We start from the raw sequence: 26,097 nt of genomic DNA on the forward strand, positions 1-26,097 counted from the left end.
CGCGCCACCAGGGAAGCCCCAGGCTTGACTCTTTACCTGGTCCAGAAGCTGGGATGCAAGTCGATTCGAGGACTGGCTTACCTCCAGTGCCCTTTTATCTGGACAGCACAGGCCTCAGGGTCCCAGCCCAGTAGTCCGTAGGAGAGGAGAGTGCCCGCCCTGGAAGCAGCACAAGCTGGGCACTCTGGGTTCTGGGCAGCGGCCTTGCTCTTCCTGGGCATACTGACCCGCTCTCTCCTCTCTCGGTTCCCCCTCCACGGTGCTCACAGCATGAAAGCCAAGAGCAGCAGACTTCGTAATGCCGCGGGCGTGGACCTGTGGCGGCATTTCCAGCGGCCCCTGCAGGAGCTGCAGCTGTGGAGGGCTCTGGCCCAGAGGATCGTGGACGTCACCGCCAGCCTGCCGGACCCGCCCTCCATCCACACCTTCCTGCCGCAGATTGAGGTCCGCATGGCTCTGTCGGGAGGGCTGATGGGTGCAGCTGGGGGAGGCCACCAGCCAAGCTTAGCGTTTCAGCCGACCCCGCAGGGACAGGCGTGTCTCTGGGTCCTCCAGATGTCTGGGTGGAGCCAACTGTACCCTGTCTGGTGAGTTCTAAGTGCACAGGAAATGTCAACACTTGTAGTTATCAGCGACAAAAGTCACCGTCAGTTCTTGGGAAGGAGGTGAAGCCTGGTGCCTGGTGTGGCTCCAGGACTCTGCATGGATCTGCGCTCAGCCCTTCTCTTTAGGACCCTGCTGTAGGCAGTCCTCAGGTGGAAGCCTGAGCAGTGCTGAGAAACAGCAGGGTGTCAGGCCATTACCTTTATTGTGTGTCAATTGGGCTGCATGTGACAAGTGACAGGAAACCTGATCAGTGGTGGCTTAAAACACAGAGACGGGACTCCCCTGGTGGTGCAGTGGCTAAGAATCCGCCTGCCAACGCAGGGGACATGGGTTCGAGCCCCGCTCCGGGAAGATCCCACATGCCACAGAGCAACTAAGCCCGTGCGCCACAACTGCTGAGCCTGCGCTCTGGAGCCCGCGAGCCACAACTACTGAGCCCATGCGCCTAGAGCCCGTGCTCTGCAACAAGAGAGGCCACTGCAATGAGAAACCCGTGCACCGCAACGAAGAGTAGCCCCCGCTCACCTCAACTAGAGAAAGCCCGCGAGCAGCAACGAAGACCCAACGCGGCCCAAAAAATTAAATAATTAAACAAACAAACAAACACGGAGACTTTCAGGTTGCCCCAGAGCTGGCTTGATAGCTCAGCAGTATCTTCCAGGACCCAAGCTCTTTCCAGCTCTAAACCACGTCTGCCTTCATGGCCCCAAGGTGGGTGCCACCACTGCAAGTGTACATCCTCATCGTGTATTTGAGCTCATGCTGTATGGCTGTATATTCAGATACTTTCAGTTGACACATATGAACTTCTTCTCAGCGGCCTTTAAAATGGTTCAGTAAAGCCGTCACTTGAAATGGCTGCAGAATATTCCATGTCATTTTTTTTTAAAGTTTCTGCACTTAGATTGTTTAGGTTCTTTCCAATTTTCACTGCCATAATCAGCATATTTTGATTATCTATGTACATGGATTTTTGTTTCCATTGCTAGCATTCTCCTCATTTTACTGATGAGGGACTGGGGCCAGGGAGAAGTTAGGGAGCTTGTTCAAGTTCAGGCTGCTCAGGAGAGCAGAGCTGGGGGCAGAATGGTGGGTTCTAGACTCTTGTCTAATGTTCTTATCCACGTCTTCACTCTGGCTGCTGAGAATAGGTTTGTGAGGCGTTCAGAACACTTATTATCATTTGACTGTTGAGAAGAGCAAATGCCCCAGAGGGGAAGCCACTTGCTGGATGTGACACAGCCATTAAGTGACAGGGCCGGCTTCGACCCAGACCTGTCTAACTTTCCCCACTGCGTCACAACTATATTTCATCCTGTCCTTCCCACTAAGGCAGAAAGCAAACCGGGACCTCCTCGAAGCAGGAGAGAGGTCCTGTCTTTCTAGAGTATGACCCAGGACTCCCAGTGTGGGAATTTCACGGAGCAGTGGGTTGGAACACTTGGGGCCAGGACTTTGGTTTATTCACGTTTGGACGCTGTTTGCTGGCTGGGAGTATGTCTTTCATCACTCCCACCGGCGCACCTGGGCGGGATGGATTTCACAGGCCAGGGCTCAAGCTGCCAGCTCTCTCTTTTCTCAACTCAGCTCCTGCATCTAGCCTCAGAGCAGCCTGTGGATCTGCAAAGCTCCAGCCAAAACCTGGGCGTGGCTGGTGTATTAGTTCCCCGGGGCTGCTGCAACAAAGCACCAAAGACTGGTGGCTTAAAACAGCAGAAGTTCATTCTCTCCAAGTTCTGGAAGCTGCAAGTCCAAAGTCAAGGTGTCAGGAGGGCCTTGCTCTTCCCAGTGGCTCTAGGGGAGAATCCTCCTTTACCTCTTCTAGCTTCTGGTATTTGCTGGCAGTCGCTGGTGTTCACTGGCTTGTCGGTCCATCACTCTGATCTCTGTGTCTGTCATCACGTGGCCGTCTTCTCCCCATGAGTCTTTTTTTTTTTTTTTCCACCATATCTTTTTTGAAGGATACAATTCAACACATAACAGTCGGTTAAATAATAATGGCTGAGAAGATCTGTCTTTTATGGTGTGTTCACTGTGGGTCCTGCAGTACGTTAAATGCTTTCTAGGCAGTTAAGCCTCACGGCAGCCCCGTGACCTAGGGTGTGACTACCCCTAATTTACCGATGAGAAAACCGAGGCTTGGAATTGCCCAAGTTCTCCCAGTTAGTATGGAATCCAAACTCATGATTGCAACTCCCCAGCCTAAATTCTTAACACTCGTGATATTGTGTCTGAGTCTGGCGAAAAGGGGGTGAAGGTGACTCCCTACAGCTAGAGGCTTGACCTCTGTGTAGCTAATTGCAAACCACACACCTGGGCTGGGGTCTTAGTTCTCCCTCTCCCAGCCCCATGCCCAGCTCAGCGTCTCTGTAACATCATCAGATATCAAATGGAAGGACTCTGGCCAGCTGAAGACCAAACCCCTGGCCTCCAGGGCCCCTGTGCCCTCAGTTAGAGAAGCAAGAGGTATTTGTCCCCAACAGCTTGTTCATCAGCAGGAGCCTGAAGCGGGGAACAAGGCTTTGGGGGCAGGAAGAGTGCATGTAGGCTGGGAATGTGGTCAGGGGAGGCTTCCTGGAGGAGGTGGGGCCTGGGCTGTGCAGAGTTCAGGCTGCCTGCTTAGGAGCCAGCTGCCCATTACACAGGGCTTCTGAGTCCCCTTTTCCTCCCCTCTCTGCCTGGTGAGCTCCTACACGTCACGACTTCACTCAGGTGCCACCTCCTCTGGGAAGCCTTCCAGAATTTCCTCTGGTCATGATCCCATAGGCCCTTAGCCCCTTCGAAATGTCCCATACACCAACTGGGGGATGGCCCACTGCTGTCGGTGATAGAGGATCACTGAGTAGAGGATCAGACTGGTTAGTTTGGGGTTCGGCTGCAGTGTGGACGGTCGATTTCGGGGGGCGGCTGGGAGGCAGCAGGCGGTCAGGAGCTTCTGGGGTTCAGGTGAGCACAGTCAGTGGTGGTGGATGGAGAGGGGACGGATTTCCGGAACACGTAGGAGGTAGAATTCTTGCTCAGGCTTTGGTAATAAGATGGATGTGGAGGTAAGAGAGGAATCAGATTGACCCTGCCATTCAGGGCCTTCTACCGCCCTCCTGCCCGCCCGTTTCTCCTTACGTTTGCTGCTTCCTTGGAAACCAGCACCAAGGCCCAGCCTCCTGAGCAGGCACAGCCAGAACAGGTGGGCTCCTGGCCCCGTCTCCAGCCTCATCCTGCCCTGCGGCTCACGGAGGCCCTGTCTCCCCTAGGCGGCCCTGGCGGAAAGCTCCCGCCTGAAGGAGGAGCTGACAATGCTGCAGCTGGAGAAAGACCTGCTGGGCGGCATCTTTGGCCAGGAGAGAGCCACGGCCCTGCTGGAGCAGGTGGCAACTTCCGTGAGGGACAGAGACTTACTGCACAACCGGCTTCTGCAGAGAAAGAGCAAACTGCAGGTGAGCCCCGCTGGCGGCCCTCAGCCGTCGACCCGGCCCTCCAGGAAGGGCAGCCCTGCATCCTGACCCCAGCTCTGCCACTGGCCACCACGTGGCCCTGGACATATCGCTTTGTCCCCCACGCCTTCAGGCCCCTCATCTATCATCTGGGTAGGATTATGGCGCGATCCTTCTCACCTGTCTGCCTCCCACCTCTGCCCCCAAATTCCCTTCTTCACCGATCAAGTCGAACTGTTTTCTGCAAAGAGCTGGGGACTGTCAGATAAGAAGACGCAGAGAAAAACACTTGTAAACTTTAAACCACTGGAGAGCTGGGAGCTAGTATTATTAGGGACACTTCTAAACGGCCACACGAAATCAAAGACATAACATGGGATGTTGTGGCCAGTTTCTTTTAGGTAACAAATGTTTGCTGAGCATCTAATAATGATGATGATGAAAGAGATGGTCTCTGGGGCACTGACCAGGGGCCTGGCACCTGCTAAGAGCATTACATCCCTGGTCTGATCTAATCCACAGAGCAAACATTTAGCAAACATTTGAGGGTTCGCAGGGCAAGTGGTCTCTGTTGCAGCTTCTCAACTCTGCCGCTGTAGCATGAAAGCAGCTGTAAATGAATGGGTGTGGCTGTGTTCTAATAAAACTTTATTTACAAACACAGGCCCCTGCTGGGACTTGGGGTGTGTGGTAGGAGATGTAGTTTGCCAGCCCCTGTTCTAGAGGCAGAACAACTGTTAGGTGAGGACACTGCGGTCCTCAAGGAGGGGAGTCAAACACCCTCAAGGGCTCCAGGAAGGCTTCCTGGAGGGGGCGGCGCCTGAGTGAGTACGAGCCAGCCAGGGGGAGGCTGGAGATAGAGCAGCTAGTCTGTGAGTGTCAGGTTGTACCACAGGGAGCCTGAGAAGAAAGCTGATTTGTGTGCTGCCTGTTCTGTCTCCGCAGAGCTCACTCGCTCAACACAAAGATTTCGGAGCTGCTTTTGATCCCCTGCAGAGAAGGCTCTCAGACCTCCAAATCAGGGTCCGCGCTGAGAATGGGCTTCAGCGGGACCTTCCTGGGAAACAGGCCCAGCTTTCGAGGTTGCAGGTAAGAGGTCTGTCGGGCCTGAGTCACCTCTACGCAGATACTCAGCTGTGCCTAGAAGCAGCCCCCTGCAGTAACAGTAACCAGCAAAGCAGCGGCCAGCCCGAGCCAGATATTTAGACCCTCCCCTGAGAACTGACCTTTCATCTCAGATGAATCTCTGCTGATATACCTGATGGTTCCTGGCCTCAGCAAGGCCTTAAGCACCTCCAAATGGCTGATTCTTGAGTCTAACAAAATGATAGGCTGTCCTTTTGCTTACTCCATGGTTCCAAAGTCTAACGTGAATATTTACTTTTAAAGTTGCTTCACTAAGTGTTCCTGATGAGTCCAGAGGCCTTCAGTTGAATAAATGACTTGGGGATTAAGAATAAATGTTTGAAAACACACTGGACTCTACGTAGGTTGATCATGAATAATTGTTGGCTACATGAGGAGCTTGCCGGTTTTTAAAATGCACGTGAAACAACAATTATCTTTTTAAAACCCAGGCACAGCTCATACATAACTGGGAATGTTCTTTGGAAGGTATGAAAAACGATGCATTTGGGGCTTTAAAACTAAAGCGGAGATGTGATTTTTCATATTAAGAGGTGGTCATCAAGTATAAGTCCAGACGTGAGTTTGTCCCCCAGAGATGCCTTCTGGTCTTTAGCAGTTTATTTTCATGGTGTCTCAGAATGTTTTCATCTCATTTTTAAAATTCTCACCAGTCCTGAGGATGGGCCCATCAGACAGCCATATGGTGCGGTGGATGGAGAGGGGGAGCCCCACGGTCCCGGGACCCTCCCAGTCTCTCCCAATCGGAGCCCCCGCCCTGGTCAGCTTCCACAAGGAGAAGCGGAAAGCGTGCTCTACTCATTCCTTCCTCTCCTGCAGGGGCTACAGGAGGAGGGGCTGGACCTGGGGGTGCAGATGGAGGCCATGAGGCCTCTCGTCCAGGGGAACTCCCACCACCAGCACAGAATGGACCAGCTCTCCTCTGACCACCAGACCCTGCACAGGTCTCTGGAGGTAAGGGGCCGGCGGAGGGTCTGTGCTGTGACAGAGACATCGGACACTCCTGGGGACTTTCTCCCTCTTTTCTTCCTTCGTTCCTTCCAACCCTTCTTTTTCTTTCTCCCTTCCTTTCTTCCCTTCCTCATTCATTCAGGAGCACCTCAATTACTGAGCACCTCCTGTATGCCAGGCAGTGTTCTGGGCTCTAAGGATTGAGGCAGCGCGAGCGGGACAGCCAAGGCCCCTGCTCTCCTGGGTTTAAGTTCTGGTGGGTAGATGGGCAACGGAGTCAGCAACAAGTTAAGCATACCATTCCACATGTGCCGGAGGCCAAAGCACGGACCAGGCTGCACACGCGCAGCAGTCCCCGTCCTTTGCGGCGGCAACGCCAGGTTGAAAGGTGGGTCCTGGTGGCCGTAAGCCCCGTATGCAGTGCCCTCTAGTGGCCACCTGGATCTTGCTGGGGTCCACGCAGGATCGATGCCCCTTCGGTGGTGGGACGGCCAGTAGGTGTGGGTAGTGGGATGGCTCCTTCAAAACTGGCCTGAGGACAAGTTGAGATGCAGGCTCCAGCCCCACCCTGACACTGATTTAAATGGCGTCCTGGGTCTGCATTTGTCACAAGTGCCCCCGGCGTGCAAAGCCAGCTGTCAGGCAGCCGCAGCTCAAGAATGCTAGTCTAAGGCAGGGTTCTCCACCCTTCCGGACCCTGCATGTCCTATGTTAATAACAAATATTCCTGACATCTTCTTTGCAATCCTGAATCATAGTGTTACCTGCACAATTTTAAAATTTAATATAACGCTTTTTCTCTTATGAAAAAGGGAAATAAAAGGAGAGTAATTATAATAAAATAATGCCTTATAATAACCTATAATGGAAAAGAATCTGAAAAAGAAAATATATATATATATGTACATATAACTGAATCACTTTGCTGTACACCTGAAACGTTTTATATCAACTATACTTCAATTTATAAAATAGATAAAATTTATTTTTGAATAAACCACTGGTGGCGCAGTGGTTAAGAATCCGCCTGCCAATGCAGGGGACATGGATTTGAGCCCTGGTCCGGGAAGATCCCACATGCCACGGAGCAGCTAAGCCCACGCGCCACAACTACTGAGCCTGCGCTCTAGAGCCCGTGAGCCACAACTACTGAGCCTGTGCTCTAGGGCCTGCGAGCCCTAGAAAGAATCACAAAGAATCACAAGGACCTAAACTGAGAATCACAGCAAGAGAGGGGACCACAGACCCTGGGGTCTGACTGGCCTGTGGTTGGCTGAGAGGGAGGGGCTTCGAGGGTCTCAGGCTGGGTGACCAGGAGGACAGAGAATGGTTACTCTGCTGGATACAGCACCCACCTTTTGTGGAGACAGAGATGAACAAGGTCCCAGAGAGCTGAGCCATGATTGACTCACGGGAGGGGAAACAAAGCAAGACCATTTGAAAGACTTTTTATCAAAGTATAATCATATACAGAAAAGTGAACCTCTAATTATGCCGCTTAATGCATTTGTAAAAACAAAAAAATCTGCGTTACCAGCACCCAGATCACAACACAGAACAATACCTGTCCTCGTGCCCCCTCCGGTTGCTGCCTGACACCTGCGAGTAACCCTGACCTTCGACTTGGCATGGCATCGACTGGGTTTGCCTGATTTTATACGTTACTTCAAATGAAGACAGCATATTGCATTTTGTTTCTGGCTTCTAGGTCTCCACGTGATGGCTGTAAATCCATCCATAACGTTACACTAGGTTGCTGTGTACATTGTTCATTCTGGCTGCGGCAGAGGTGACATATTCCATCCTGTGAATGTACCTCAGTGCATTTATCCATCTACCATTGACAGGCACTTGGGTAGTTTCTAGTCTGGGGCTCTCACAAGTAACAGCACACACGTGCCTTTTGGTGAAGATATGTTCACATCTGATGGGTTACATGCAGGAATGAAACGGTTGGGTCATAGGCATGCCTGTGTTGGGTTTTAGTAGATACAGACCTATGGTCTTCCCAAGTGGTTGTACCAGTTTACGCCCAAACCCGTGACGGACGCGAGCTCCCATTGCCCACACCCTCACCCAGACCTGGTACTTTCCATAAAAGTAGGACAGGCATATAGGCACTTAAAACCAGAGTCGGTCTTTCTGGGGTAAATTCCTTGCGCTGTGCAGAAGAGAAGACCAACCCCTCATGTTCTTGGCTGGATGGGGAGCCCTGGGGGCCACCCTCCCCTGGGGCTGCGGCAGGGCTGAGGGTCCTGCAGGGTGAGGTCTCAGCCTGGGTCCCCCGGGGCTGTACTGCAGGACCTTGTGGACACGTGCCGGCAGAGCGTGCGAGAACATTGCACCTTCAGCCACGAGGTTCTGGAGCTGCGACAGTGGATCTCCGTGCTCACGCAGAAGCTGGAGGCCCACCGTGTGGACACGGGCCCATGGGATGCCCAGTCCCGAGAGGTCGATGTCGAGGTAAGAGGGCTCTCCCCACAGAGAGATTCTGTCCCCCGCATCCCAAAAAAGCAGGTTTGGGGAGCAGAGACCCCCCCTCCCCATTACCTTACTCTGTGTATGTGTGTGTGTGTGTGTGTGTGTGTGTGTGTGTGTGTGTGTGTGTCCTTCAGAAGCTGCTGGACGAATTCCCCGCAAAGGAGGCCCAGCTGCCCCTGATTGAAGCACGCGGCCGGCTGGTGATGGAGAAGTCTTCTCCGGAGGGGGCTGCTGTGGTCCAGAAGGAGCTTCAGGAGCTGGTGGAGTCTTGGGGGGCCCTGAGGCTGCTGAGGGGAAGCCTTCTGAGGTGAGAGGGCTCCCGGCTCTGCGCCTGGTCTCGGGCAGCCCCCTTCCCAGCCAGGGAGAGCTCAGCCGCGCTCCTAGAACAGATGGCTGGGGTCTGGGTGCCCGGTGTGGCGCCAGCTGCCTCCAGGCATCTCCAAGCAGTTCTAAGTAGAGGCACTAAGAGCGAGGAAACGCCTCAGCTTGGGAATTAGCCTCCAGCCCCTCCTGGCCTGGGCCTTACCTGCATAGATGGGTATGTGCACCTTGATGACTGTAACGTGAGCCTCTAGCAGGAAACTGGAGCTGCAGGTGCCCTGGGGAGGTTCTGACAAACCCGAAGGACAGGCGTGGGCTTGTGAAGACCGGAAGTCGACTCCCACAGCCTGGTGCCCTGATTCTGTTCCTTCTCCCGTGACCCGGGGAGTCCCCATCCCATCACCACGCTGACTGGGCTGGTTTGTCTTCTCAGCCTCGTCAGGAACCGGCAGCTACAGAGGGTGGAAGTGGATTCGGGGAAGAAACTGATTTTCACCAACAACATCCCAAAGACTGGGTTTCTCATCACCCCCATGGATCTTATTTTCCGACACCACCGTCAGGTGAGTCCGTCTAGTGGGGCTTCCGGGGAGGGACCAGATCCCCAGTCAATTGATGGTGGGAAGCTGTCTCCAGCAAAGTCCCTTCCCTGCCTGGGGCCATATGCTCCGCTCAGGACTGGACCATGTCCCATCTCAAGTGAGCCTGCCCGGTAGTGGCACAAGAGCTCCCTGTGGAACTCTGAGACCCAGGGGTCCCCACTAGGGAAGGTCCCAGGCATCCCTCGGGCAGACAGGCCCTCACCCTCAGAAACCCCAGCTACTGCCTTTGCAGGGAGGAGTGTCGGGGTTGGAAGCTTCCTGCTGACCCCAGATGCAAACGGAAAGCACACAAGATGGGTACTTTTTGTGCCCTAAACTGTATTTTGTAAAAAGAACTAACCTATCTACATAGTATCATCCATCCCTTCCCTTGAGTGGCTTTAAAAAACGAAACCGCGTTGAAAAGAAATCCATTCCTTTTTCTTCAAAGACAACACATCCATTCAGTTGTTTTCCCATTCATTCTTTCACTTCCCCATCCAGAAAGCACTTCTGACTGTTACTATGTTCTGAGGACTGTGCTTGGAGCTGGGACACAGCTGTCAATAAAACAGAGACACTTCCAACCCTCAGAGAACGTAGAATCCAGCACAGAGCATGTGCCACCAGATCGTGTTAAAAGATTCTGATTCAGCAGGTCTGGGCTGGGGCCCGGCACTCTGCATTTCTACAAGCTCCCAGGAGATGCTTAGGCTCCTGGGCCTCGGAGCACGTACGTTTTGAGGAGCAAGGAAATGGGAACCACAAGGCAATAGAATAAGGGTTTACGGAACATGCGTTTCTCGGAGGCAGAGGGGCCAGGCGCTATGGCAGCCTGTTGCAGAGTGATGTGACCTGGGGTAGCGAAGCCCTCCTGGGAGAAAGGAAATGTCGGGGGATCCTCACGGCCGAGTGGGAGTCAAGGAGAGGAGTGGAGGGGGTGCATCCCACGCAGAGGAGGCCATGTGTGCAAAGACAGAGGGAGAGGGCACCGGCGCCAGGGGCCGAGAGCTCGGAGGATGGGGCAGGTGGCACGGTCTGCAGAGCCAGGCAGAGCCAGAATCTGAGGCTCTCAGGCCACATCAGGAGTGTGAGAGGCCACTAAAGTGTATAAGAGGCTCAGCTGAGTGGTCTTGCATTTTAGATAGATCGCTCTGGCCGCATAGCCTGGAGGGGGACAAAAGTGGCAGAAGGTGACCACTGTTATAGACATTCTGGTAAGAGATGATGCTGGCTGTCTCCAGGAGACCAGGGAGGTGACAGTGAGGAATGTCCTTGGCCCCTAAACATGGCCACATTGAGTAGAGATGCATTCCTCATCCCCCCCGACCCCTAGGTGTCTCTTATCACCGTTTGGGCATCCTTGGCCCCACCCCTCTGCTCAGATGGAATCCCCAGGACATGTGGCTAGTGGACTGTTTTCAAAAACGCTGATGTGTTGGTCGTGCTGTACCTTCCCGCAGACAAATGTGCTTCAGGAGGAGGAAGCCAGCTGTGAAGATTTCTCCCAGCTCCTGAGGAGCTTTGAGCACTGGTTGCAGGTGGATAATTCCAAGTTGGTTAGAATCATCGCCATGAGAACTGCCACCGCCAAGGACCTGAGGACCAGAGAAACAAAACTGCAGGTTTGTTCCCAAGGAAAGGCCCTGTTTCCGAAGGATTTGCCCCTAGAGATGTGCTTGTCGCCAGGGAGTTCTAAAAACAGGAGCACATACATAGCCCTTGAGCTGTTCTGGCTTGTGTATAAATAATAGTTTTTAAAACTTTTTTGCCTCAGGGCTTCCCTGGTGGCACAGTGGTTAAGAATCCTCCTGCCAATGCAGGGGACAAGGGTTCGATCCCAGGCCGCGGAGCAACTAAGCCCGTGTGCCACAACTACTGAGCCTGCGCTCTAGAGCCCACAAGCCACAACTATTGAAGCCCACGCGCCTAGAGCCCGTGCTCCGCAACAAGAGAAGCCACCGCAATGAGAAACCCGCGTGCAGCGATGAAGACCCAACGCAGCCAAAAATACATAGATAAATTTGTAAAAAAAAGAAGAAGAAAACTTCTTTGCTTCAAATATTTTAGAAGAACCATCCATTCATTCATCTCTTCATTCAGCCTACTGCTGCAGTCCCCAACTTGGAAAATATCACCACTAATCACAATTCTTTTATCGGTTAACTCTTGCTATGGAACAAGCCATCCAACAGTTTGTAGCTTAAGAGAGCAACTGTTTATTTAATTCATGATTCTGAAGTTTGGCAATTCAGACTGACTGAGGTCAGCTGGGCACTGCTTCTGATCTTGGCTGGGTGCCCTTATTTGTAGACCAGCAGGGTGGCTGTCCTCTGGAGCTTGGTGGGCTATTCGAGATGAACACGAGGTGCACCACACACCTCTTATCCTCCTGCAGGGCAGCCTGGGCTTCCCAGAACAGAGGCAGGGTCTGAGAGAGCGAGAGAGGGCATGCAGGGCCTTTTCAGGCCTAGGCTAGAAACTGGCACATCGTTTCCCCTGCATTCTGTTGGACAAAGAAAGTCACGAGGCCGGCTCAGATTCAAGGGGAGAGAAAATAGACTCCACCTCTTGATGGGAAATGTTGCAAAGTCATATTGCAAAAGGCGTGGATGTGGCAGGGGGCTGGAGGGATAATCCATCTACCGCAAATCTTTCTCCTTCTCCCACATCGAGTTAGTCGCCAAGCCCTTCTTGATTCCACCCCCTGGGTTTTTGTCGTTTGTTTCCTCACTACCACTGTCTTAATCTAGGCATTTATCATTTTTGACCTTGACTATGACAATAGCGTCCAAGCTGGCCTCCCTCCTTCCTGTTGGGTCCGCATCTCAGTAATGGCTCATTCTGTAGCCAGAGTGACCGTTCAGAATCCTAAATATGACCTTGTCTTCCCCCAGTGAAAACATTTCAGTGTAGAGTTCAACCTCCAGAGTTTATCACGCAGGGCCGTATTCTGTGGGCTGCCTCTTAAGTGAAATCTGAACGGCTCCTCCGGACCAACCAGGTGGGACCTCCTCGGCCATTTGGAAGGCACACGTGACCCTGTCTTTCTCCCTCTAGGAGCTGGAGGCTCGGGTACCAGAAGGTCAGCATCTCTTTGAAAACCTCCTTCGTCTCAGGCCAGCAAGGGGGTCCTCAGATAAGCTGGAGGATCTGCGCTACCGGTGGATGCTCTACAAGTCCAAACTAAAGGACTCCAGCCACCTGCTTGTACGTGCTAAGGATGCACAGGTCCCAGGCCCTGGGGAGACATAGCTGGGCCCGCATCCACTCTGCCCCATGCCTCCACAGAACAGGCTGAGGGGACCACTCAGAGAGAGGAGACGGAGACTCATGGGTCCTAGGCGCGTGACTTGCAATTTGTCATTTGGCCCTCCTGCCACCCATTGAGGCTGGAGCTCCAATAACAACGGCTTTGCTACTTACCAACCTGAAACCGTTATGTGCATCGTCCCATTCAGTGCTTACAGCAGCCCTCTGCCAGAGTAGTTGCATTTCCAGCCTTCAGAGTGGGGCTGAGACTGAAGAGTTAAAAAACTCACCCAAGTCCACATGGCTAGGAAGGGGCAAAGCCAGCACTAAACGCACCCTGGTGTTGGAGGCATGACAGAGGGAACGCTGGAGTGGGACCTGCGATCTAGGCCCCCTCCTCCACTAACCTGCTTTGTGACATTGAGGAAGCACCTTCCCCCTAGGCGCCCCCAGGTCTCACACAAAACAATAACAATAGCTAAACTCATAACAGCCTTTATTAAACGCTATGTCCTCATTATGGTCTTATAATGAAGGCACCGTTATTATTCCCTGAGAACTGATGGGGAAACTGAGGCACGGGGGTTAATCCAAAGACAGGGTGGGTGGCCTCCTGGAGCCCTTTAGGCCCTCAGACCCCAGACTCCAAGCTTTGGGGCTGCAGCTTTTCTGGCCCTGAAACAGCCATGTCGGCCACTAGGTGTCACCCCAGCCCCAGCCAGGTCAGCACGCCCGTGGCCCTGGCCCAGGGCTTCCCAGACAGGATCCCCACCTGGGCCCCATGCGCGTTAAAAAGCTCATTAAGTTGAATCACCCGCTGGTTCAGCCTGTCCAGATGACCACAAGTTTTAAAGAAACACTCCCCTGACTAAATGAATATTCCATTACAGGCTCTGCTGGGATTTGAGTTTCACTCACTTAACTTCGTTGTTTTTTTTTTCCCTTTTCCTCTCCTTACCTAAAATAACAGACGCAGAATTCTCCAGGGGAGCCGACTGGATTCCAAAAGGTACGGTGTCTGCCATCTGCTCCACACAGCTATAGGGCAGGGCATTTGGAGGGTTGCTGGGCCTGTGATGCTGGGGCAGGACCCCTGGGCTTTCTGGAAGGTTCCATGAGGTCTGAGGGACGTTTCTGGGGAATCGGCTGCACTGTGCTGGCCCCCCGGGGGTCCTTGCTCTCAGGGATGCACAGTGTTCTCAGCTGTGACAGGACACGGGAGGAGTGAGCAGGGACACTGCTGTGACAGCAGTCGTAAACTGGGACGGTCCCAGGAAACCTGGGCCACTCCGGGTCACTGGACCTCGCGACCACCTGAGTAGTAGACGGGCATCCGGCGGGGGGGGGGGGTGGGGGTGTGGACAAAAGAGGAAGGGGTGAAGCGCTCAGAGCCCCTCCTGTGGGGCTTGCAGGCCAAAGCAACGACAGTAACAGCAGTAATCGTAGTAATAATGAGGAATAAGAATTATTACTCTACGTGTTGACCCTCCAGTGTGTGCCAGGTTCTGTGCCAAATCGCGGTGAGGGCGTTTCACTTAACTGTCCCCTAGACGCCCAGCAGGCATCGCTACCGCCATGTTAAGCGTGAGGCAAACAAGGGAAGGCAAGAAGGAGTGACATGTCCAGTCAAGGCGCACGGCTCCTGGGTGGCCTCTGGCCTCTGCCTCCTAAGCCCACACGTAACCATCCACGCTGTGCCTTGGAGAAAGCATCCCTGGGGGCTGGAGGCTCTCCCCGCTTCTGGAAAAGTCCCGTGTAGATTGGTGTCCCCGGCGCCACCTTTGCTGAGAGCACGCTTGTTGTCCTGACAAGCGTTGGCTCATGACGTGAGCCCGCAGCACGCTCTGCTCCAAAGAGCCCCGGGGCCACGAGATCTCTCGGGCCCTGCAGTCTGTGTTCCCAGGGGCTCTGTCCACCTGGACTTCTTGGTCTCCAGCTGGTGTTCATGTCTCCATCTGTGGGACGGCAGGTGTCCCCGGGACTGGCTGGGGCAGTCACAAGACCAATGCTGTGCTCTGGGCCTGGCGTCCACCAGCTTTGCGGCCTCGGGCAAGTTGCTTTGACTCTTGGGGCTTACTTTCCCCATCTGTAAAATGGAACCATCAGTGCCGACTTTATTTACTTCATGAGTGAATTTTGAAGATCATATGAACTGTTGTTCGTTCTTTAGAGGAGACCGGAAGCCCTGGTTTTCCCCCCTGATTTAGAAGAACAGAGGGCCTCCTCATGAAGTAGGGGAGCACATCAGGAAGGCAGCGTGGTGCACACAGCCCAGCCTGTGACTCCTGGTGGTACAGGGGGGCTCAGGGCCCGGTGTCCAGGCTGTCTCCAACGCCTGCTCTTTAAGCCACTCTGGTTGGGAGCCCCCATCTATGTAGCTCCCAGGCCAGAGTCCAGGGGCAGTCATGTCTGGATCCTGTGGTGTTTTTGAGTAGGGGGGCGCTTGGCTGGCTGACACCAGCCCTGCAGTGCAGACTCAGGTCCCTGGCAGCCTGAAACCGGTTCATGTGGGGTGTTCACAACCCTAGGTTCATTGACCGGCTCCTCATTCGTTCATTTCACAGATATGTACTGAGCACTGACTTGGTACCAAGCACCGTTTCAGGTACTTGGGATAGCTCACCAGAGCAAAGGCCTGCTCGGGGAGTGCTGGGTGGAGGGGTTTGGGAGAGAGGCTCACACCCACAGCCGGTGTTGCCCGCACGATGTCGAGTCTCTGGCCAGGGACCGCCCAAGGACAGCAGTGGCTTGAGGTCTTTACAGTTACAGGTTTGATCTTATCTATGACTGTCCCACGTTGGGCACAGTTTCGTGGGATATGCAAAGCAGGCAGACTCTAAATGGCCAAAAAAAATCTTATTCAGGCTTCATTTAGAAACAAATGGATGTGTGAAAGTTTGAGTTCAGTGCTGGCTGGCTTTTGAGCTCATGGGTCTCGGCCCCCTGTGAAGAAGCAAGCAGCTCGGAAGCCAATCTACAGAGGCCATCTGGGGTTCCTTTATATGAGCTTGTTTCAGCACAGATTTCTGGGTCCCACATCCAGAGTTTCTGATGCATTAGGTCTGAGGGGGGGGCGCCCTAGGATCTGCATGTCCATCGAGCTCCCAGATGACGCTGTTGCTGCTGGCCCGGGGACCAGACTTTGAGAACCGCTGCTGTACGCTCTGGATCTGAGTCCAGGATCCACCATCAGTGTGTGTGACCGTTGGCGAGTCACTTAACCAGGGTTTTCCAAGGAATAAAATGCGGGTCCGCTGAACTAACAGTTCTTAAAGCAGCAGATTCTTAATTGCCATGTAAATGAGGACCGAGGAGAGGTCTGCAGTCACTGCCTCTGCTTCCCTTCCTGAGGGCAGAGGGATAGCGCCGCTTCTGGGGGGAGCAGTGGGGGGGATCCTCCTGCTGGTGCGGCTCTGGTGTTGTTTGGCTGGGAGGGGTGCACACATGCGTGTGGGGGGCTCTGCACACACACACGCAGGTCTGACAGGTAGAAAATAGGTGCTGTTTTCCGAGGTTGTAATCTTGCCAACTTAAAAACATTCCATATATTAGTTTTAGTCCAAAGGGAAGGGGGGAAAAAAAAGAAAACCCTGCCCCAAAGCTAATTATTTATGAGCAGTTGGCTCTCCACACTTTTTTTCTCTCCACACACCAAGCCACTGAAAGCTCCAACTACGTCAGTGGCTTCAGCCTCCTTGTTTATATAAACAGAATAATTAAGATTTATTAAATTTGCAGCTGCCTACACACTTGCCGGCTCGGTGCCACCGGATACGTCTGCTTGAAGCAATCAGACACATGAAATGTCATTGCTTTTCGAGCTGCTGTTGGGCTGTGAGTCGACTGAACTCCTGCGCTGGTACAGGGAAGTGGTCCTACCTGAGACAGCCTGTTAGTTGAGGAGCAGATTTGCCAATGCTTGCCTTTGCCGGCGTGCACTAGGCAGGCCCACATGCCCGTGTGCAGGCATGGAGAGCAGATTCCTCCCGGGCATCCCATGCTGTGGCCTCTGGGTGATGGATCCAGATGGTGAGAGACTCGAGAGTGGCATTTTATTCACAGGTTTTAGACTCATAATTTTTCACATTTTCACCTCTCGGGAATGGGGGTGTCCTATTACAATCTAGTTTTTCCAGCGAAGACTGGGGCTTACTTTTCTCTGCCACCCGGGACACTTTCCACCTGAGATTTCTTTAAATTAAAATCTCTCCTTGGAGGTTGAGTTTTGTTTTCCATTGGACCACACTGATTGTGTCGATTTAGATGACCCACCTCTGGGAGCTCTGGACTGAGGTTCAAATTCTCAGGGGAGACTTTATTTCCTGCCCGCACCCAGTGCCAAGATAAGACCTGGGATTTCCTTGCTTCCCCTTTCGGTGGGGCGGGATTAACCCTCGGTTCCCCCCGGACCCTGAACGCATAGCCCCGTGTGGCCCCGGCATTATGTGGGATCTCCAATCAGACGCTCCATCTTGGTTGTTGGGTCTCTTTCTTTCTTAGCGGTGTGTAAACTAGTGCTGTACCTTACATTCAGCGTGCTAGAGCAGAAGAAATATTGTAAGACCAAGTCTCAGAACTCACTAAATCTCTTAGTGAGTTCTCCACGTTAGGCAATAACTTTCTCTCACTATAGCTGTGCTTTTTTTTTCTTCTCATTTATTAGTTCACTTTATTATTCATTCAATAGCTATGCTTTTAAAAATTCATCACTATTAACCAGAGTTCATAGTTAACATTAGGGTTCACTTTTTGTGTTGCACCTTCTATGGGCTTCGACAAATGTCTGATGACGTTGCAGTGTCACGCAGAATGGTGTCACTGCCTTAACCTTCTCCCAGCTCTTCCTCTATCCCTCTCCCCTCCCCCAGAGCCCCAGCAGCCACTGATTTTCTTACTTCTTTCACTTAGCAACATGCACTTGAGTTTCCTCCATGCCTTTTTGTGGCTGATACTTCATTTCCTTTTACACAGAATAACATGCCATTGTAGGCAGGTACCATTTACAGTCTCTTATAGCCTTTTCCGCAGTCCAGGATCCAACCTAGGACCACATGTTACGTTCAGTCATCACACCTCTTTAGTTTCCTCTAAGCTGGGACCAGTCCTCAGTTTTTCTTGACCTTGACCTTCTTGAGGACAGGCCAGATATTCTGTAGAATGTCCCTCACTTTGGGTTTCCCCAGTGTTTCCCTGCTCTGCGTTTCTGGAAAGCATATCCCAGAAGTGATGCTGTGTTCTTAGTGCGTCTTATTGGGAGACACGTGGTATTGATACACGCCCGCATTGGTGATGCTGATTCTGATCACGTGATGAAGGTGATGAGTGCCAAATTTCTCGCCTGTGAAACTGCTCTCATTTCTTTTATACTTAATGAGAACTAACTGCTCGGAGACCCTAGAAATACAGTGCCTCTTTCTTACAGGGTCACATCCACCGGGTTCTCCGGGGCCTCTTTCCCTCTCACGACTCACTCTCTCCCCAGCAGTTCCTTCCTGCCGTGGCTTTGTTCCCCGACTCTAGGCCTCTCTCTCTCTCTGGTCCACCTCTGGTCTGGGTCTCCTTCTAGCTTCAGTGCCAAGGCCCGAGCCTGTGGGATGTTTATCCCGGAGACTCCTCGACTCAGCGTGTCTAAAGCTGACCTCACCGTATTCCCTGTGTCCAGCCAAACCCCGTTCCCCATATCGGCAAAGCATCCTCACTACCCAGTCTTCCAAGCTGGATGCCTCTGGGTCACCCTAGACCCTCACTGACCTGGGTTCTGTCCTAGACTCAAAAGAGCCTGGTCGTGGATGGATCTCAGATGAGGGAAGGGAAGGGAAGGGGGCCTTGTGTCCATACATCTGCTGCTGAATGGGGCTCTGTCCTCTCTTGAGTAATAATAAGGTCACTCCGATCATTTCATCCAGAGGTTCTTCCCATCAATCACCAAACCACCTCCAAAAAGCCAGCTCAGACTGTCTCATCTTCATCCTCCCCCAAACCAAGCCAGGGGGCTGGAAAAACACAGTTCTGTAGCTTGACCATCACATGCAGGGCTGGCCCAGTGAGGAGATAACATTAATCCCGCCCCACCCCAGCCTCTGCCCTTCTGTGCCTGGGTGGGAGCTCTCCGCCGCCTCTGAGCATGCCTGGGGAGTGAGTTTGGGCTCTAACACCAAGAACTTGGTGACGAAGACATTCAAGGTGCTGTGGGCAGGACCCAGCCCAAGAGCTGTGATGTCCTGAGACTCCCTGTACCAGTCAAGGAGACGCAGCCCCCTGCTGGGGGTTCTTGAGGAACGCTAGTGGGAGCAAGCCAGCCAGCATGTGGCTTGGCGTCTGTCACAGGGACCTTCAGGGACTGAACCCATTGCCAAGTGAGAGTCTAGTGAGGGGCATCGGTGCCGGTCCATCTTGAATAGCCAGAGGAAAGCTGGCCCCTGCCCATCACCTTGAGCTCTTGGCGCTGGCCTGGAAGCGTCTTTGTGCTGGAGAATGAGACCGAACTAGCTCCTGGGAAAGACCCTGCAAGCCCAAGTGGTGTTGCTGTGGGACTTCCATACCCAGGGCCCCGGGTCAGGGTGGGACCAGCTTCAACAGAGGCCCAGGGGGACTTGTCTCATTGTTGCTGCTTCTTATGAGAAACGCCACGTGGGATGGTGGGAAGAGCCTGGCTGTGGAGCCGTGCTGGTAATTTGAGCCTGTCCGTGTGACCTTGGGCTGGATATTTCCTGCGGGCTCAGTTTCTTCCTCTGAGAAATGGGCACAGGGTACCTCCCAGAGCTGGGCAGGAGCTCAGGAAGCCCGTGAGTGAGGAGACGAGCTGAGCGCGGGGCTGGGGTGTGCTCAGTGCTGTTCATTCACGTGTGGAGCCCAGATGCTCGGGGGGAGCCATCAGGACAGCGTGGACAGTTCACTGACAGGTCAGTGTCTGCGTGGTCACACCACAGGCACCGAGGGAGGAGCAGATGGCCAGATGCACAGGAAGGGAAAGAGCCTCTTATTCATTGTTTCGTTCTTTCAGTAGGTATTTACTGCACATCGCTGAGGATACAGCGATGAACCAAACTAATGTAGACCCTGCCTCCAAGGAGCCAAGGGGAGCACAGACTTTAAGTGGTAACCCGAAGGAAAGGCATTGGTGCCGTGAGAATGCGTAATGGGCCTTTTTTTGGTTTAGAGGCAGGGAAGGTTCCCCTGAGGAAGCGACTCACAAGTTGAGCTTAGAATGATCAGTGGGAGCTAACCAGGTGCATTGGAGAAAGGAGGGAAATGGGTCTTGCAGCAGAAGGGATAACCTGTGCAAAGGCCCTGTGGCAGGAGGATCTGAGGGCCTTTAAGGGGCCAAGAGATGGCGTTTAGGGAGAGCAGTGTCTTCCTTTCTGATGGGGCTGAGGAGGTTGATAGTGTCTGATTCTTGGCACCCCGGGCGCAGGGGGAAGCTTAGGGGTCTAGTAGAAGCTGCCCATCTGCCCTGGGCAGTTGGAGGAGTAAAGGAATGAGTATTTGCCAAGGACCATTGGCATGTTGGCTCATCATTTGCGTGTTGGGCGTAAGCTGCATTGCTCTATTTATCCTTACGACTCTGGCAGGCAGGTGTCAGTCTCCCTTTGCCTTGACAGATGGAGGCACTGAGGCTCAGAGAGGCTGAGTGACCTGTCCTAGGTCACACAGCTGGGAAGTGACAGGGCCAGGGTTAGAACCCAGAACTCCAAGCCTTTTCTTTCCCCCACATCCTTTTTCTTCAATGGCAGAAGACTAAATCACATTTACTGTGATAAACTCATCTTGCCTGAACTCCTCAAAACTGCAGAGTCTCAGGTTCGTGGGAGATATTGGAGGACTCAAGCATTTCATCACCTTCCACAACATCACCTGTTTCCTCCCCACCACCATGTGCTATCAACGCTCTGCTTCCACACCCTAAGGAATGGGGAGCTTATCACTTCCCGAGGAAGCCCCTTCTCTCTTTGGATAGCACGCACACACACACACACTCTAAGGACACACGTAGTACTTTCTATGGGGAAACTGAGGCACAGAGAAGCTCCCAGATCTGGGAAGAGCTGAGATTGTCAATTTCTTTGTTGGCTTCTTAGACAGTAGTTCATGCCTATTTGTGTGTGTGTGTGTGCGTGCACACATTTGTTTTCTAAGCATTTGAGAATCATATTAAAGTGTGTCTTCTATTTTAAAGGGCATTTTAGAATTCAGGTCCCTCAAAAAGAAGATGTGAGCTCCGTGTGAATAGACATGGGGCAGGCAGCAGGACTCCTTGAAAAAGATCACCCCTTGTCAACACTTGTAAATGCAAACATGCTTTGGACCTTCAGGGTTGTTTTCCCCAACGGATCGTGGCCAAGGCACAGCTCCTCACTTAAATAAGCGAAGTGTTAGCTCTGAGAAAGGAGAAGCAAACAGGACCCTTAGACACAGATCTCCACTTGGGAGACCACTAATTACGGGTTTTCAGTTGTGGTGTGAACCCAGGCTAGTGGGGGGGCCTACATGTTGCCTCACCCTCTTTCCCTCTCCTGGGTGGGTCAGAGATTTGGAATCGGGCAAAGTCAACATGAAGTGTCAAAGAGTCAAGTTAGAGCCCCCAGAGACTGAGGCGTTGCTACATGAGTCGAGTAGGTGGGTGAGAGTACATGGCAGCCGGGTCTGACCCAGCCTGGCAGCTGTGGGAAGATCCCGTCTCTTCTGTGGACATTGTTCAGCTATTTAAATGACTTATCTCCACACACACACACACACTCACACACACACACACACTCCTGAAGTCACTGCGGAGATAAATGCAGCCAGCAATGCTTCTCCGTTGTGTGGGTTATAAGAAGTCTGTGTTTACAAAATCAGTGTCTAGGGCCTTTGGTGAATGCGAACACCGGAAGTTGGAGGCATAGGGTCAAGTGTTATCAACCTGGAGGAGATAGTTGGGGCAGGAGAGTGGGTGAGATGACTCAGGTATGAGAGGTAGAGAGAGAGAAGCGCTCAGGTCAGAACCTCGCAGAAACACCTGCATGGTTCCTCTCGGCGTCATCCCCACCACCGTCAGCATTGCTGTCGTCATGCCCATCCTCACCAGCACCGTTATCACTAATTATCATCACTTGACTTGGTACCCTGGAAAGTGAACCTTTGGTTCTTCAGGGAGCCAGTAGGTATATTCTATAATAATAGTACTAGTAATAAGAGAGTATATACTTTTTTAAAAATTTTTATTTATGTATTTATTTATTTATTTTGGCTGTGCCAGGTCTTAGTTGCGGCACGCGGGATCTTCGTCGCGGCATGCGGGCTTCTTGGTTGTGGCGTGTGGACTTCTTAGTTGCGGCACGCATGCGGGATCTAGTTCCCCAACTGGGGATCAAACCCAGGCCCCCTGCCTTGGGAGTGTGGAGTCTTACCCACTGGAACACCAGGGAAGTCCCAAGAGCATATATACTTTTTAATTGGTGTATAAATGTACTTTGCTTTGAGTCCTCACCACAACCTGGAAAATGGGGGTAGGTGTTTTATCCCCATTTTACAGAGAAGGAAACTGAGGCTTAGAGAAGTTATTGACATAGCTAGTGTGTGACACAGTCTTCACTGGAGCCCAGTCGGCCAAGCCTCTGAGAACTGGGCCCCTGCCCTGCACCATGCTGTATCTTGAGTGTGGGGCCTCCACTTTACGGGGTGGCCAGCTCTTGGCTCTGCACTCCCGTGAAGTTGCAACCCAGCCAGTCCCTCTAGAATTTAGGAAATGTCCTGTGGCTGCTTTCATGGACATCGCAGCAAAGAAACCCGTTAGACGTTTGGACTTGTGAGACTGGCATTCAGGTGATATTGAGGGTGTTGATGATGAACAAGGAGAGGGAGGAAACGAAGAAGAAAGAGGAAGAGGAGGAGATGAAGAAATTGAGATCATGGTGGTGACAGTGGTGACCATGATTTAGATGGTGATAGTTTTTGTTTTCTTTTATTGTTATTTTTTCAAACCCTGTGTCAAGGGCTGATGGTCAGTAGACTGCAGCAAGGGAGCTGCTCTGCTACTTATGAAACGCTGACGCAGAAGTAGGTCGTCTTCAAATGGTTTACATTCCCCACGAATGTGTCTTGTAATGTGTCTTGTAATGGGTGAGGGAGGCTTCACACTGGGGCACGTGGCGGGGACAGAGGGGAACTGACTATCCGAGGCCAGCTGGGGCCCTGCAGTGCTGCTGTATGGTTCTGCCTGTGCGGGATTCTGACTTAGAGGTCTTTAGTCATAATCCCACAGATGGTAGCTTCACCCCTTTGGCCAAACACATGCACCAAAGATGGTGATCGTAGTAACGGTGCATAATAATAATGGCAGCAGCTTTGAGTACCTACTGTGTGCCAGGCTCTGTCTCATTGACTCCTCACAACAACTCGGTCAGGTAGGTGCCATTATTCCCCCTATTTATGGATGGAAATCTAAAGTTTAGTGAGATTGAGTGACCTTCTTAAGATTCACACCCAGGACTCTTATAACCTGGCAAAGATTTATGTCATCATGGACAAAGCCTGTAACTTTTTTATCCTCTTCCTTTCTGAGTGGTTTGAGAAAACTGGAGATCTTTGTTTCCGGCAGAACTGACATTAGTCCCACTTCACAGATGGGAAAACTGAGGCCCATGCGGTTGGCGAGTCCGCCCGGAGCCACTGCTGCTCCTGGGTCATCCCAGCCCTCTCCTCCCGAGCCCGCCCTCATCCGGAGCCCGCTCACGTCTCCTGCTTTGGTTCTGCAGACCCAGCGGTGGCGAGGGCTCGGCTCCCTCTGCCGGAAGGTGTGCTGCGTGGCGCTCCCCCTGCAGCTGCTGCTGCTGCTCTGCCTGCTGGTGCTCTTCCTGCTTCCCGTCAGGGAGGCGGACCGCAGCTGCACGCTGGCCAACAACTTTGCCCGCTCCTTCACGCTCACGCTCCGCTACGACGGCCCCCCGCCCACCTAGCCCCCTGGCGGCGCTCCGGGGACTTTCTTCTCCAAACTCCACGTGCCCCAGCCTCCCCCAGAAGATGCTGGGGAAACTGGAAACGGGCAGGCCAGAGCCTGCCGGGCTGCATCCATTGTATTGATGTTCCCAGAGCAAAATTACTTTTTATACAGTGTTGTCTTCATCTATTTATACTAAACATGTTCTATGTGGGACTAGGGAATAATGCATAGCATTTTTATATGCTCTCTATGTAAATGCTCAGTATGTATGATTTCATATATGACCTCTATTTGTCTTTGGGAAAATTCCCAGCAGTGTTTTTGTCCAGTGGGATCTTGTGGCATTTTGGCCTTGGTCTGCAGTCAGGCCTGGAAAGCAGGAACAATAACAGGTCGCTTTTATGGCCACCTCCTATCCGGAAGCCAAGCCCTACACCCAGATGTTCATGGAGAGGAGTCTGAGCTGTCAGCACAGAAGAACAACCCTGGCCCTCATTCAGAGCCCAGTGACTCTTGCTTTAGGTACAGTGAGAACAACCATGCTTGTCTATGTTTTAGAATGACAGCAGAGTAGATGCCGTGGATTAGAAGCAGAAAGGGTGCCGATCCCAGGCAGGCTCAATGGCAACAATGAAAAGTGACAAGTGATAGAGTGAAGTTAAGGGAGGAAAAGAAGAACTCCAAAGAGCAGACCCAGAACTAAGAAAGCACAGCAGAGGGCTTCCCTGGTGGCGCGGTGGTTGGGAGTCCGCCTGCCGATGCAGGGGACGCGGGTTCGTGCCCCGGTCCGGGAAGATCCCACATGCCGCGGAGCGGCTGGGCCCGTGAGCCGTGGCCGCTGAGCCTGCGCGTCCGGAGCCTGTGCTCCACAACGGCAGAGGCCACGACAGTGAGAGGCCCGCGTACCGCAAAAAAAAGAAAAAGAAAAAGAAAGCACAGCAGAATGGGGACCTCAAGGAGCCCGAACAGCCCAGACCAGTGATGCAGGTCCGTGGTCAGGACAGTCCGTCTTCCGGGAATGGTTAGATCATGCCATGTGCTCTCTGCTCTGTTCAGGGAGAAAATGAAGGGGAGGAAGCTTATTGTTAAGCTTTCCACGCAGAGCGATGAGCACACTCTGTGCGTAGCACCCACCTGACAGTGCCAGGGAAGATGTGTTACCTCTGTTGCTCTTAAGCTGGGTTTGTCATCATCTATGACTCAGGCTGAAGGGACAGAGGGGAGCATCTGCCACGCCAGGGACCGGAGATCGAGGGTCGAAGGTAGAGAGTGGAGGTCTGCCGTGGAGCTCAGCCTGTCTGAAGGGCTCTCCCTCCTCCTCCCAGAAGGGACTTTGGAGAGAGGTGGGTCCTGTGTCCCACACATGTGCCCACAAGGGACCGAGGGGCCAGGCACCCCACCAGGCCCCCTCTGCAGGGGCTTGGCAATCGGGCCCATGAACCACCTGGGGCCTGAGGCTGGAAATACATCCCTTCCTCCCCGAGGAATTCTGGAATGGTTCCTAAGTGCTTCATAACTGGATCATATTTTCCCTAAATCAACACAAAATTTTCCTTTTTAAAAAATGCTTAGTTCCCACTCTTTACAAATTGATTTTGTCTGTTCAGCTACGCATAGGAGACCAAGAAGGGATTCCTCAGGCCTTTGAAATCACAGTGTTATAGACCAAGAAAGACCTTTAAACAGAGGGGAAACCGAAGACCCAGGAGGGTCCAGACCCCCAGCACGTGCCGCTGCCCCCTGCTCTCTGGAGCACACGGACCCGTCCTTTCCAGTGCAAGCCCGGCCTCAGCACAGCTCTCAGCGCAGGGACCCCGGCGTCCCTGTAACTAGAAAGAGCTGGACGTCCACAGGGCGGGAAAACAGCGTCACCGAGAAGGGCTCTCAGCACTGACTCAGAAAGCACACTTTTCTGCAGATATTTAGAAACCAAGCCACAAAGCCGTTCTCCACAGGCGATCGCTTTACTGGAAAATCTGGGGCTGTGTGAACCAAGACCTCAGGCCCAGGCAGCTGAGCCCAGATGCCCACTGGGTTGCATTGGTCCAGCCCAAGAAGGTCAGCGCTGCGGCCAGGGCCTTTGACCATCTCCTCTCCCACTCTCCCACTTCACAGCGAGCAGGCAGTGGCCCAGAGAGGGGAAGCAACTTACCCACAGCCACACAGCAAGAGGTGGCCAAGGCCAGAGCTGAGCCTGGTCACCGCTACCCACAGGCGGCGCCCTGCTCACGGTCGCCCCATCCCCCCACCCCCATCCGTAACTTCAGAAAGAAAAAGCTCGAAGGATGTGAACACGGTTGTGTCCTGTGTGTGGGCTCGGGGGAGAAGTGTGATGTGTGGGCTGCTGGGTGGGAGTGTCTGCATATATTTTTTAAACTTTGACAGTGATGCCACAGAGCTTGTTTGC

The 26,097-nt window shown here is 52.8% G+C and overlaps 1 protein-coding gene across 2 annotated transcripts in view; it reads left to right on the forward strand.

The window, feature by feature from the left end:
* SYNE3 (spectrin repeat containing nuclear envelope family member 3) overlaps positions 1–23,706 on the forward strand; it is a 47,456-nt gene extending 23,750 nt beyond the window's left edge. Inside the window, exons 7-17 of one of the 2 annotated variants that reach the window (XM_065872039.1) lie at positions 270–444; positions 3,858–4,040; positions 4,983–5,126; positions 6,003–6,137; positions 8,436–8,597; positions 8,750–8,922; positions 9,370–9,499; positions 10,981–11,142; positions 12,578–12,727; positions 13,740–13,778; positions 23,506–23,706. In XM_065872039.1, coding sequence (XP_065728111.1) covers positions 270–444; positions 3,858–4,040; positions 4,983–5,126; positions 6,003–6,137; positions 8,436–8,597; positions 8,750–8,922; positions 9,370–9,499; positions 10,981–11,142; positions 12,578–12,727; positions 13,740–13,778; positions 23,506–23,706 — 1,654 coding nt within the window. The remainder of the gene's footprint in view (positions 1–269; positions 445–3,857; positions 4,041–4,982; positions 5,127–6,002; positions 6,138–8,435; positions 8,598–8,749; positions 8,923–9,369; positions 9,500–10,980; positions 11,143–12,577; positions 12,728–13,739; positions 13,779–23,505) is intronic. The other variant, XM_065872040.1, reaches the window with a different exon arrangement.
* The last annotated feature ends 2,391 nt before the right edge of the window (positions 23,707–26,097 follow it).

Source organism: Phocoena phocoena, chromosome 2 (genome assembly GCF_963924675.1).
Source record: "Phocoena phocoena chromosome 2, mPhoPho1.1, whole genome shotgun sequence".
Lineage (NCBI taxonomy): Eukaryota > Metazoa > Chordata > Mammalia > Artiodactyla > Phocoenidae > Phocoena > Phocoena phocoena.